Source organism: Fusarium vanettenii (genome assembly GCF_000151355.1).
Source record: "Fusarium vanettenii 77-13-4 chromosome 8 genomic scaffold NECHAsca_17_chr8_1_0, whole genome shotgun sequence".
In the NCBI taxonomy this organism is placed as follows: domain Eukaryota; kingdom Fungi; phylum Ascomycota; class Sordariomycetes; order Hypocreales; family Nectriaceae; genus Fusarium; species Fusarium vanettenii.
This window is the reverse complement of record NW_003315868.1, coordinates 139,673-153,738: the sequence shown is the minus strand read 5'-3', so window position 1 is coordinate 153,738 and position 14,066 is coordinate 139,673. Positions and strand designations below refer to the sequence as shown.

General features: G+C 48.5%; 4 protein-coding genes across 4 annotated transcripts; 2 read left to right on the top strand and 2 right to left on the bottom strand.

The window, feature by feature from the left end:
• Positions 1-1,435: 1,435 nt before the first annotated feature.
• Positions 1,436-3,266, bottom strand: NECHADRAFT_83287 (uncharacterized protein; the record flags this gene model as incomplete). The annotated part of the gene is made up of 2 exons (XM_003046821.1): positions 1,436-3,162; positions 3,245-3,266. The coding sequence occupies 2 exons, from the start codon at positions 3,264-3,266 to the stop codon at positions 1,436-1,438; spliced, it is 1,749 nt and encodes a 582-aa protein (XP_003046867.1).
• A 291-nt stretch (positions 3,267-3,557) lies between these two features.
• Positions 3,558-4,302, top strand: NECHADRAFT_83286 (uncharacterized protein; the record flags this gene model as incomplete). Its single annotated transcript, XM_003046995.1, has 3 exons — positions 3,558-3,608; positions 3,651-3,992; positions 4,033-4,302. The coding sequence occupies 3 exons, from the start codon at positions 3,558-3,560 to the stop codon at positions 4,300-4,302; spliced, it is 663 nt and encodes a 220-aa protein (XP_003047041.1).
• A 507-nt stretch (positions 4,303-4,809) lies between these two features.
• NECHADRAFT_46445 (uncharacterized protein) lies at positions 4,810-5,706 on the top strand (the record flags this gene model as incomplete). The annotated part of the gene is made up of 1 exon (XM_003046994.1): positions 4,810-5,706. A coding segment is annotated over one exon (897 nt), but the record flags the coding sequence as incomplete, so codon positions are not given.
• Positions 5,707-6,171: 465 nt separating this feature from the next.
• On the bottom strand, positions 6,172-13,664 carry NECHADRAFT_45922 (uncharacterized protein; the record flags this gene model as incomplete). Its single annotated transcript, XM_003046820.1, has 6 exons — positions 6,172-6,423; positions 6,468-6,562; positions 6,607-7,149; positions 7,193-7,502; positions 7,546-7,620; positions 13,509-13,664. Coding segments are annotated over 6 exons (1,431 nt in total), but the record flags the coding sequence as incomplete, so codon positions are not given.
• Between the last annotated feature and the right edge of the window lie 402 nt (positions 13,665-14,066).

The window sequence follows — 14,066 nt, the reverse complement described above, 5'->3', positions numbered from 1 at the left end:
TGGCCTATGATATCGTGCACGGGCAAAGTGAGGCGACTCCAAGTCTTCATTGACGACGTGGCTGACAAGACCCTTCTTACACATCATTTGAGCCCACTTCTTGAATCCACTCATTCAGAGCCTATCCCTTGTTTCTTAGCTTACCACTGCCATTTCATGGATTCGACAGAGAGCTCTGCAACTAGCCGCTGGATACTACAGAGTTGAGTCGATGACGAGGAGTGGTTCTGCGGAGTCAGGGGACGGGCTGTTTACTCCGGGGATCAACGTTGTGCTAGTCAAGCCTCCCCCAGACTATTGAGTAGGTGCACATCCTCTTCCGGGTTGTGGGATGACCATCCTATACTTTTGTGATAGGCCCAGGGGTTTATTCGTCTGCTTGAAATTTGCAGTCCAAAATGCCAAGAATCCGGCATGCATCTGACCGGTTTTGCTGCGTCCATTCATTACCAACATCAACTACCGACCGGATCTCGGCGATCTGCATTGTTTGTGGGACTCAACTGAAGACTGCAGCTGCCTTGGTCTGCTGGTAAAACATCTCCAATAGGAGGCTGGAAGAACTTTGTGAGCTCTCATGTTGGATAGCGGGCTGGTTCAAGGATGACTCAAGGTTATCAAGACGGTGAAGATGGATGCGCTTGCGGCGGGAGATGATTAACAACTCAACTATAAAGAGACCTCGTCTCCCATTCAACTCACTCGCCATCAACAATCCAGTATCTCCATTCAGTTTAACCACTCCACCACTTCAAACAAACAACTCAACCTTCAAAATGAAGTTCACCACTGTCGCCTCCGTCCTCGCTATGGCTGCCACTGCCATTGCCGCTCCCACCGAAGTTGAGGCTCGAGGCGGCGGCTCTGCTGGCTCCTGCAACGCCAACGCCCAGCAGGTCTGCTGTAACGGTATCCTCAGCTGCGCTATCCAGGTTCTCGGCAAGAACTGTGATGGCAGCGCCTACTGCTGTGAAACCTCTGCCCCTGTTGTAAGTTTTCCTCTGAAGCATCCGAATCGTGTTCTGACTCTTTCAGGGTGCTCTCATCAACGTCGCCCTCCTTAACTGTGTCGACATTCTGTAATAGATGAGAGCATCTTGGTAATGGTCGGTGGATGAAAGGTATAGGTGGAAGGGATTGGCTTGTAAGGGAGATGTAACTCGTACTCAACAATCACTCCGTTATGACAAGCCGGACAGTGTCATATTGTGCTGGACCCGTGTTTGTCTGTTTCCAACATTATCATATGAGACAGTGGACGTCTGAGACGAGCACCACCCTGATCAGTGCCATATGCTTAATGTCCATTTCTGTGATTACTGTAAAGTCCCGGCTTAATAAGGTGACACATGCGGCTGAGATTCTTCTCAATGAAGTGGTAGGATGCCGTCCTGCGACCATCATGTGAGACATGCCGATCAATTAACTCATTCTCCTAGAGTAACAAGTCCCCATTATAAAACCCATTCAGATCATAACCGTGCTCAAACAAATCATTCCAAGCAATGTCAATACTGGGCGTAGGATATTCTGGTCCTGGAGGGTTTTGACACTTGACACCAAACCAGGACATGAATTCTGTATCAATATCGCTCTCAGCAGATGATGTCGTGTCAAATACAGCAAGAGTTGCATTTCCCAGTCGGCGAATGACCTGAATACTTCTCTCGCCAACTATTCGACCGTGAGAGATCTTGGACAAGAGTCCAACGCATGACTCAATATTGGATTCAACGACCTCCTTTGTCAGCTCGTGACGCACTGCAGCACTGGCTCTTATCGAGTAGAGCATGGTAACAGCGGCCATGAATAACGAATCAAGTGCCACAAACGTGTAGATGATCTTGTTTTTGGCATATAATGCATTGTAGCAACTGATCAGACTGATAGAAGAGTCTGCACAGAGCCGTATAGCATCAGCGCTGCTGACAGGGGAGGCGTGTGAAGGTCGATACACATTGATGACAGCTTGATGGTATACGATTTGAAACCATTCCGAAGTCTGATACATCGAGACTGGTGCAAGGTATCGCGGTGCTGATAATAGCCACGTGTTGAGGAGTGCATAGTGTTGTTGTCGGATAGAATCCAGGTTGGAGCTCTCGATATTCACTCCGGCTGCAGAATGAAGTGCTCTGTAGATGTCGGCGTTGATTCTTCTCAATTCGATAATGTGACGGAAAGCAGACATATCTGTAACGTCTGGACAAACGTTTGGGACTGCTTGCTCTGCTGGTCCGGAGAGCTTCTCGTCTGATAGCAAAAGGGGAAGAGATATGGTGATATCGGCGTCCTGAATGCCGATGGGCCTTCCCAGAGAGATGGATATGCTTCGATCTATCGTGTAAAGACTCCAGAACAGCCTCTTGCACATTTCTGCTTCCAGAAGAGACTTTCCAGCCAGGGCCTCTCGTCGATGTAGATCAATGCCGACTGCAAGCCGCAGAGCTAAACCAACAGCTTGCCACAAGTTGACAGACTGAGGCTCATTGCTACCAAAAATGCAGAGTAACAAGAGGCACTGAATACAGTCAATGTCGTCAGCTGCTAGGACATTGTCCAGCTCGCGCACTGCATCCTTAAAGAATCCTTGAAAAGATACGGATGGGTTACAGCCTGTCCTGGCCTTTTCTGAAGCCCCAATTGCAAGAACAATGTTGACTTGAAAGGCAGAAAGCTTGCTCCTTGGATGGCCGCTAGCATATGGCAGGTAATGCTGTTCCATAAAGGTTGGCCGGTGGAGAACAGGAAATTGAGGCCATCTCCGATCGAAAAACACATCAACCAGGCTTGGGCCATCATCTTGAAGAGAAAACGAAGCCAGATTGGTAGTCGGGGAATCGCTCGCTGATAATCCATTCCATAGTTGCCAGGGACTGCTCATAAAGCCAACCTCTGGACTATGAGCGTTTGATCCTCGAAACGTCGGGAGAAGCATGCGACCTCGGTAGAACTTTTCCAAGCTGCCTGCTCCATCGGCAGATTCGCCAATTGGCTGTCGGAAATCATGAGAACCAGCCCTATCCCTGTGCAAGGCCAGTTGGGATTGCAGCTCCCTCACGCGACCTTTCAGGCTCTCTACCTGGCTCCTGAGGTGATCGCACTCGCACTCTCTATCCACTTTGATCACCAGGCGGTCTGAAGGGACGCATGGGACTGCCGCTGCGGCGCATGACCCGCAGATCGGAAGTTTTCCGTCACACTTGATGGTAAGCAGTGGCACATCAATGGACGAGGTTCATACCTTTTGCTTTCTTCGGCGACATCTCTGACAAGCAGCAGAGATTCTCTTGAGTCCGCGACGAGGAGACGGCGAGTCGGCAACTTCAAAACCGGCTGGAGCCGACTCAATTATCGGAGGGAGGACTACGTCATTCTCGAAAGACATTCTCGTGAGACCTGTCGCGCGAGGGTTCAACATTGTCAGGAGAGACGAAGTGAAGGTGCTGATCGGATAAGTCCGAAGCTCCGCATCAAAAGCGATTCACGGTGACGTAGTTCGGAATAAGCCGATCGCTAAATCCGCGCACAAACTTGGCTCAATCACCAACATCACAATGAGCCTCAAAGCATCGATTAAGCGGCTGAGCGTCTTTACGTCTTGCGATGTATGTTCAAGTTTTTATACAGGACGCAATTAACATTTCTAGATCGGAGATGCCTTGGTAAAACTCAAGTATCCCTACGGAGGATTCCTCGATGGCATCCACATGTGGTCCCCCGCACACCGCTCTGGGCCACACAGGACCATCGGGCAAACCATCACGGTCAAGATGGTGACTATGAGCGATACCGATGCTCCAAAGCCTGAGAGGCATTTTGCCGACTGCAATGAACCTGGAAAGATTATGTATATCCAGCAACCCAAGGGGCTTTACTCTGCCTGTTGGGGTGGTCTGATGTCGACCCGAGCAAGCGCCTTGCGGGCTGGCGGAGCAGTCATAGATGGACGCATTCGCGATATTAATGAGCATCGCGAGCTGGGATTTCCAGTAAGTCTCCCGTCGCTCACAAGTTCTAAGCTTATTTCAGGTTTTTGCACGGGATACCTCGACGTTAGGGTCCAATACCTTTACTCGGGCGTCCGAAATCAACGTTCCACTCCAGTTCAAGGACGATCTATGGATTAATCCCGGGGATGTGCTTGTCGGAGATGCTGATGGAGTGGTCGTGGTGCCTACATCATTGATGGATCAAGTCATTGAGCTGTGCAAGGAGCGTGCCGAGATGGATGCTCACACCCTAGAGGCATTGCAGCGAGGAGAAGGCATCGGAGATGCGATCAAAAAGTACCGAAAGTGATTAGCTGTAGCATGTTCATTGATCACGAGTTAGTTGGCTAGTAATTGACACCGAGGTAAAAGTTTGAACTGATCAGGGGTAACCATTGCGTTCCACCCCGTTGGAGTACACCTTTCTTTCAGTACTCAAGACAACAATTTCTCGCGCAGACTTAATTGGACGATCAATAAAAGCCAGTATTAACCTCACATTCAAAATAACAGTTGCTCATGACTTTCTGGCTTTCTGGTTAGGATCAACCCTTTCAACATACCAAATGTCAAGGTCCCGGGTAGCTCGTAAAATGCGTCTGAAAAATACCGTTCTCGGTTAGACTACTCCAGCTTCTAAGAATAGAATTGGAGTCCGCGGCTTCCGATCACCATCCGTGTCCTTGTTCAACAGGTTTTCTCAAGATCATCGACCATCACTGCAATGTCCTCAAGCGCCAGACTATCATGTCAATTGGAACTGGTGCAGAGGTTTGGTCGGTAAGAAACCCCTCTTGATAATGTACCACGCTCATGACTTCAGGCTGCCGTCGTCGCCGGATTGAGCGCGGACTTGTTTGTCCACCCCATGGAAACAATCATTACGCGCGTTCAATCCCCACTATACGCCATCCGATACAAGTCCAATGGCCGAATCAAACAGAATTTATTTAGAGGCCTTTATCAAGGCTTTGGGCCCACTCTACTCACTGGCATACCCTCGTCTGCCGCTTTCTTCATCATATACGAAGGCATGAAAAGTGCCTTTCAAGAGTCAAAATACCTTCATGTTCCCCCTTGGGCAGCTCATGTGGCCAGCAGTGGTGTGGCTGAGCTTGTAAACTGTGCAATCTCAAATCCTGCGGAAGTACTGAAGCAGAACGCTCAGATCCAACTAGGAGGACCAAGGAAACCATGGGGCTGGTACACGATTCAGGCCTTCCGGCAATTCTCAGCTCACCCTGCAAGATTGTGGACAGGATACTCTGCGTTACTGGCTAGTCATCTTCCAGGAACTTGCTTGACCTTTGGCATTTACGAGCACATCAAAGCACAGATACTGGATAAAATGAGCGAAACAGACCCTCAATTGGCAGCCAGCACGTCCATGCAGGTTCAAGTGAGCACACTCAGCGCAGGACTGGCTGGTGGCTTTACTTCGTGTTTCCTAGTCCCTATTGATGTCATCAAGACAAGGATGAGACTTACTGCCGGAGGTCATGGCATTGAGACGCTTGAAAGATCTAGACGGCCCTCTGTCAGTTTCCTCAACATCGCAAAAGAGACCCTACATACAGAGGGTATGCCCGGTTTGTTTCGAGGATTTACTCTTACATGCGTGGCGGCTACAATTGGAAGTGGATTGTATCTCGGCTGCTATGAGGGTGTAAAGTTGTACATCAAGGATACCCATGAGAGGCTAGACCTTTCATGACGATGTGGCTAGGTATGACTCTTCTGCTGCTGCAGAAGTTTAACTAGGCCACTGTGTTAACATCGGGTTATGATGTTATATTGTGTTTGAGATCTCTTCTTTATTATAGTTGCAGCCCGGCCCTTGATGGGTTAACTGAGCCCGAAGATCGTACATCAAGGATATGGAAGCCAGCGACTGAATAGGCTGGCGTTATCAATCACTTAAAAGAAGGCATCGGACGCACTATTGGGCTGGTTTCATAGGAATAGTCATGCCAACACGCAACTCCTTTCTCAAATCACTCAATATTCATTCAACAAGCGTGTCGCATCGCATCTTCTATTCAAAAGCCTCTTGTAGTCGAGTATCTGCGATACCTGCCTCAGATGGCCTCTCTCCCTTCAGTTGTCGTAACTCTCCATCCGCCTTCTAGAAGCTACTGCTTCCATAAACCCATCTAGTAGCTGGAGTGCATTGCCTTGTTCAAGACTTCTCAGTCTCTGTCGCCTTGGCCTCAAGCTCCAATTGGTGCGAGGTTTTGGTGGAAGCAAACCTCCAAGCCGGGACACGTTGCTCAAAGAGCTCATCCAACTCGTGATAAGTTCGTCCCTTGGTTTCGGGGAACATCAAAACACATGGAATGAGGTAGACCAGGGTGATGCCACCAAAGAACAAACCGATCTTCTGACCCCAACCAGCTCCTTGGTTTGACAGCATCAGGGGAACAGTATAGTTCTACAGAAGTTAGACGCCGCCGTTATACGTTGGAAAGTACTTACAAAGAGAATGCCTGTCATGTACTGAATAGTAACGGCAATGGAGGTCGTCTTGGCTCGCAGACTGGGACTGGAAATCTCAACTAGACTGATCCAGCCTTTGCGAAATTAGTAAAAGTCAAAGAAAAACCTGTCAACCTACCGATTGGAGCGAGCGAGTTTGCATACACAAACGCCCAAAGAGAACAGAGAGCAACGAGAGCCATACCAGATGCACTGGTCTGCTTCATGAAGCCCAGTCCGCCAACGACAAAGCAGATGGCTGCCATAGCAGCGCCGCCTGAAATGACCAAAGTCCTTCTTCCGACCTTGTCGACGGTATAGAAAGAGATCAAGATACCCACAACAAGAACCATTTGCTTAACAATGTTTCCAAGGAAGGGATCGTCAACACCAGCCAGCTGGAAGAAGTAGGTGGTATATCCAAACATGAGGGGGACACCAACAATGTTCTGAAAGGTGAAAGGAAGTGTAGAGATGACGGCACGCTTCAAGTTAGTCTTGCTGGTAAAGAGAGCTTTCCAGTCAGAGTTCTCATCGCCGTGCTTTGCCATGGATAACGACTCCACAAACTCATATCTAAAGACAGAGTATTCGTGATCAAAGTCGTACCCTTCGACGTTTCCTATAAGCTTTCGAAGGGCCTTCTTGCCCTCCTCATCCCTACCCTTAGAAGCATACCACGCTACTTATGTTAGCAAAGATCGATACATCATCGAGGCACTTACCAGGAGACTCGGGAAGGTAGAGCATAGGGAATAGCCATAGCCCGGTAAAGACAAACTCGGAGTAAAAGATGTGACGGAAAGCCAGGTGATCAGTCTCCTCAAGAACCTTGAGAGCCACAGCCAAAAAGACCTGACCAAGTGCAAATGAAAGAGAGAAGCTGCCCAGTAAAGCACCGCGAAACTGGGGCATGGCAACTTCTGACATGTAAACCATGCAACTTGTAGACAACATGCCTCCTGCGCAGCCGGCTACAAGTCGGGCAATCAGAAGAACCCACCAGTTGGGAGCAACAACTTGAATAACGACAGACTAACAAATCAGCGCTGGCCAAAAGATCTGGTTGGAAACCTACTGTGGTGAGAAAAAAGGTGACTCCCCACATGTTAAACTTGCGTCCAAACTTATCAGCAGTGACAGGGGCGATAGTCTGAATCAGAATTAATATGATTCAGCCCAAAGGGCATTTTACTCAGTCAGAAAAAAAGAGCATAAAACCTTTTCTAATTAGCTAATTGGCATAGTCTATGCTCAACTCGTGCTTAAATTAGTCAGTTATCAACGCTAACGACGCCACTACATAGGAAAGCCCGTGATCGTTAACTAGGTAACGCTTTTGGCAAGCTCTCCAGGAGCTTTAAGGTTATCCTTCAATCAACTCCGGCCTCCAAGCGCGATTCTAGCCGAAGCACCGACATAGCATCTGCTTTCCCTTTCCCGTCAAAACTATTATCCACCAAACCTTACGAGGTTACTAACGACGTCTCGGCTCACATATCACCTACCTCCGGTCGAGCAGTAAAGTATCCCCTCCTTCCCTGATCGTTCGAACCTAATCAAAACACCCTACAGACAACCTCCCATATCGAGATCTATCACGCTACGGTACATCTAAGCAAACCCTCGCTGCCCAAGCGATACCTACCCGGTCGTCTGCATAGGTAAGAGGCGAATAACAATATATATAGCCGGATGGAGAATAATATACCCCAGGCAGTTCGGAACTACTATACTTACAAGCAAGACCTACCCGAGGTCGAGTTTCGAAGCGTTAAGGACCCTGCGAGGCTTACGAGACAATATAGTAGCTATAGGGCACGCCAAAAGGAGCGAGTGGCCGAATCCCGAGCCGCCGTTGCCGCCATGCGGAATATCGCCTCGAGGCTATCGCCGCGTAGAACGACGAAGAGGACCGATTCTCAGGCTCAATTAACGCCTCCACGGCGAAACATGCAAGCGCTCGTGTCTATCAATAACTCACAACCCCCTGCAACGCCTACTGTATTCCGTGGTCTAGCGCCCGTCCTCTAGGGACTGCCTAGACCTCTGCTGGGCCCATCTACCCTAAGCGCAGCGGAAAGAGCCCTCCCTATCCCTCCCACCTTAAGCCCGCCAAGAGTAGTTCTGGGCACGCCGATTCCTAGTGACACGGCCACAACGGCTCCTATTATGCTAGGCACGCCTATGCCACAGGAATCATTCCCTACCACTGCTTTATTACTGCCACAGGGTCATCGCCGCGGCCGCTATACACGTCAAGGCATCGTGAACCGACGGCCACGGCCACAGCTTCAAGAACGATAGTTTAATCAGATAGTTGATCTACCTTTTATAGGGGACCTTGATTTGCCTGCCCTTAGTGAGGAGGATCGGGCGCTTATGCGGGAGTTCTATACTGCCCTGAATGACGATAAGATACATAGTTACATTCGCTGCCGGGAGCATTGGTTCGATATAAAGAAAAACAGCTTAGGAGTCTATAGCCGCTGCATTAGTCGAGATAAGGAGAGAATCGCTAACGAGCCCTACTTCTTTAGCGCTGCGAATAACCTTAACTTCGGGGAAGTCCCCGGTAATCTACCTAGCCTAACGATGGTTGAGGAGATACTGATTGCTAGGGTTCACGTATACGTGAAGGTCCTATAGGTACGTGGCTCTTAGTATAAATACCGCGGTTATGTTATCTACTTCCTTCGTAATATTGGTAGGCTATTTAAAGAGCTCCCGGTCTTACCTAAAGAGCTAGATATTATGCTCCTGCGGCCTCCTAATATGGAGGGCGACCCTTACTTCTAGTAGTAGTTTGCTCGCGATTTCCGGGTACGCCGCTTATGCCTATTGACCTGGCTGCATTACCTATAGCGCTACTACCCGGGCTATCGCGATATCGTTATGAGGTAGGATCGCTTATAACGGCTTCCTCTTGACGGTAGCATAGTTACTTCCGTTGCTAACTAAGTGGCTAATATACTTAACGGCGAGGCCCCCTAAGGTCTCGTTGAGGAGGATATAGAAGAGGACCCAGCAGATATAGATATATCGGCGATCCCCGATTTATAGGTTATAGACACCGAATTAAACGCCCTGTAGTCCCGATTGCTTCATAGTACCCCTGACCCTAAGCGTATGGCCGATCTTGAGTATATACCGCCTAACGCGTAGGCTTAATACTAGATGCTACTACCTTCTATTCGCCGGACTCCTATCAACGAATTTAACCGTTCCTAGCCGCTATTGATGCTCGCGTTCCCTACCCTCTACCCCGACGGCAAGGCCGACTTCGTGGAGCCTCGCCTATAGAGCGTCACATACTAGGACTACCTTGCCTATGCGATGAGATGGCAAGACAGACGTTTTACCCGCTATAAGACATGGCCTTTCGTCGCCCTCAATACGCTATTACGTGCGCAGGTCAGAAAGCGAAGTAACTACTCAGTCAAGCAATACAAAGGCCGCTATTAACCCCTTATGCGCGCTGATATAGAGGAAGCGATAGCTAAGCCTGACGAGCCAGAGGCTCAGGCCCTGATCTAGTCGATCACGCGCTAAGCCGCTATAATCAGGGGCACCTGTCTATATTAGTATAAGCAAAGGAAGGAATTAGAGGCATGTGCCTATAATCTAGGTAGGCCTAGCCTTTTCGTTATAGCAAGTGCGGCTAATTACCACTAGGAGTCCCTATATTATTATATGCCTCGATTCTAAGAGTAGAAAGTAGCTCCTAAGGCGGCGCGAATGGCTCTATCCCGGCAACTACTGCGAGATAATGCCCATATTGCCGCTTATTACTTCTATAAGCGATATATGCTCTTTAGGACTATTATCCTGAGGCAGAAGTTCAACCTAATGGACTTTTAGGGTCGCTATGAGTAGTAGGGCAGGGGTTCTAGTTACCACCACGGCCTATATTAGCTAAGTGGCCACCCGGACTTAGATCCCGATGATAGCTAGTCCCGGGAGCGATTTACCCGAATCTAGGGATATTATATATCCGCTATTAACCCAGAGCCTTAGAGGGTATAGGCACCTAGGGAAGGGAATCCCTTAATTAGTAATTTATTAGAATATCCCCTTATCGTCTAGTTCCTATCGATAGTAGTAAACCGCGTGCAGCGCCATCGCTATAATAACTACTATATGCAGCTTAGTAAGTATACTAAGCAGGTAGAGTGCTACTTTGGATTTCCTTACGCGCAGCGCTTGCTAGCCTCCCTTGAAAAGGTTTTTTATTCTAAGCACTAGAGCTTTAAGGGCGAGCGGAATAATAACCAGATGAACTACTATAACCGCTTACTTGCCGTTGCGTGGCTAGCTAATATAGATGTCTTACCCTGCACGAGCCTGCAGCAGGTAATCGATTATATAGCTAAATACTGCTCTAAGTCAGAGAAGAAAAGTGAGTCTTTTGCCTAGATTAGGAAGGCCCTGATGCCCCGGGTTAAGGACTATAACCCGCTGATTTCCTTTACGTTAAAGCTCTTAAATTAGCTAGTTGCTAAGCGAGACTACTCGAAGCAGGAGGTTAGCTACTTACTCCTCGGTCTGCCGTTATAAGAGGGCTCACGAACCTGCTTACATATTGATTGCCGTAATCCTAATATATATTCCCGCTCTTTATGGATTAACGCCGATGAGGTTAACGAGGCGCCGAACGTCTACGAAAAGTACTATTAACGCCCCGAATCCCTAGAGGACCTAACCTATGTTTCCTTTCTCAAATACTAGAATTTCCACTCTAGGGACCCTTCCAAGTGGAAGCAATAGCAGCCAGGCAATGTTAACGGTAGGCCGCGTATATTAGTTTACTTTCCTCGCTATTAGGCTAATCCAGAAGGCTAATAGTGGCTAGATTACTGCCGCGTAAAGCTAATATTAAACTACCCATATCGTCGGCATAATAAGCTCCTTATGTTTGATGGCTATTATTTTAATTCTCACGCTTAGGCCTTCTCCTATTATTAGCAGCACCATAGTCATAGTAATAACTATTATGGCCGGCTAAAAGAGGTTTAATTATAACCTTAAGAGGATTAGTACGAGGCTCTGCTAGTGGAGGAGGAATTTAATAACGAAGACTAGATCTGTCTCGCCGCCCTTTTACCTAATAACCCCCTTACCTAGGAAGGTCTTAACCTACTTAGCCGCCGCGATATCGATATTAATTACGACTAGATACGGCATATAGGCACTTATCCAGAGTTTTAAGATAGCTACTAGAAAGACCTTATCGCTAGTAACCCTATAGCCAACGATATGGAGGTCCTTGGCCCTAACTAGCGTAACCAGCTCAACCCGCAATAGCGGTTAGTATATGATACCTTCATAGGTCACTTCCAGGCGCAAAATCCTACTTAAATCCTTCTCCACATTGACGGCGGCGGTGGCACGGGCAAGTCCTTCCTTATTAAGGTGCTTTCCTCCTACCTTCAGGCGGCTGCCCTGCCCAATCCTAGCCTTATTTGCCGCGTAGCGCCAATAGGCGTTGCGAGTAACCAGATATAGGGCAGCACCATACATTCGCTACTCCGTCTCCTAGTAGGCGGTGCCTTTACTGACCTTCGCCTAGCTAACGCTACTGCCCTTTAGTCCCGCCTATGGCACGTTAGGTACCTCGTTATTAATAAAAAGAGCATACTAGGACTTAAGTAGCTCGGGCGAATTGATTCTCGCCTGCGATAGGCCTTTCCATAGCGTAGCCTCGAGTTCTTTGGTGGTGTGAGCGTCTTGCTTATGGGCGATTTCTTCTAGCTACCACCTATCCGATAAAAGCCGCTATATTTAACCGCTAGTACTAGCCTGTCTTCGTTAGAAAGGAGAGGATAGGTAGCCTACCGGCTGTTTAACCGCACTGTCTTCCTAACCACGGTACAGCGCCAGGCTAGTGATAACTAGGCCCGGTTCCGTCAGGCCTTGCAAGAACTGCGTGAAGTCAAGTTATCTATACCCTCCTGGGACCTCCTTAGTAGTCAGGTGCAGGCTAAGCTAATACAGAGCGAGGTTAATAGATTCAAGGCCGCTATGCGGGTATATTCTATAAAGGCCCGCGTTAACGAATACAATTACGAGCATATAGTATACCTTAACGCCCCGGTAATATAGGTAGAGGCAAAGAACCAGGGCAAAGGCGCGGGGCAGGCGGTAAGCGATAACGCTGGCAATCTATCCAATAAGTTTGCTATTGCTAGAGGCGCTAGGGTAATGCTCACAACTAATTTGTGGCAACCAGCTGGCCTAGTTAATGGCGCCCAGGGTATGATATATGATGTCGCTTGGAATGAAGGCGCTAACCCGTGGCAAGATCCCCCGGACGTTATCATAGTGGACTTCGATAACTACGACGGACCGCCGTATCTGACAACTGACGAGGGCAAGAAAATCATACCCATCCTTCCCGTCACGCGTGATTTCCTAGTAGGCAACGAGACCTGCTCTCGCACCTAGTTTCCCCTGATCGTGGCATTTGCCATCACTGTTTATAAATGCCAGAGCCTAACGAAGGATCAGATAGTTATTGACCTCGCTATACGCGACTTCTAGGCCGGTATTAGTTATGTTGTAGTGTTACGAGTTACCTCGTTGCAAGGCCTACTCCTCGAGGCGCCATTCGACCGTTAGAACCTCTATAACCATACGCCCACGGAAGGTTTATACGCCTGCGTTTCCTATGTACTGCGATTATGGCTTACTACAACGTAGGGATGAAGATGCGCCTTGCTGACCAATAACGCCGTTAGGCTCAGTAGCTGATCGATCCGCCATATCCACCACGGTACATTGACTAAATGACGTTTTCCTATAAGCTACAGGGAAGGGGGAACTCGATATACGGTATATAGTTGATTGGGCCTGGAAGGAAGTGGTAGAGGGACCCCTATGTCTATCAGTTAACTCCCTTACTATAGGTTTGAAGTGGTTCTGATAGCTGGTTATCGCCACAGTCGAAAGGGGGCCTCCCAGAAGAGTTTAATAGCAGGTAGACGGTATTTACCCTTCGGGCTGAATATTCAGCCGTTAAGCCCCTTGCCTTGGCAACTTAACGGGTGTTCGAAGTATTTTAAAGTAACAGGCAGACCAGAGGGAGATGTGTTGAGCGTTGAGAGCAGGCTTTCCAGTGTCTGGGTCCTCTACGGTTGCAAAGTACTGAATGAAGCCCTCATTGGCAATGATGCTGCCAATTACCGAATTGGCATAGCCAGCGTACCTATCAGGTCAGCATGATCCAAACTTGTAGTGATCAACTTACATTCCCGCCAAGGAAACTCCTAGGCCAGTGATGTAGAGTCTCCAAAACTTCTTGACGCATTGAGCACGGGTCAGACCAGCAAAGGCTGAAGTGACAGCGGTGGCCTCATGGGCTCCCTTCTCACCGTGCTCCTCCTGGACAACGTCTGCTTGTTCCTTGTTCATGTTGATACTGGTGCTGGATGAAGACTCAAAGGTAGATAGTGTGATTCAAGAGAGGTGAGGGCTGTTTATATGCTTCAACAGCTCATAAAACTCGGAGAGCAGACCGAACAGACCTTGTCCGATGTACGGTTCAAGGTCGTCAAAAGAGTCACTTGCCCCGGATCTCCACATGTCGCCACGAGCTGATTG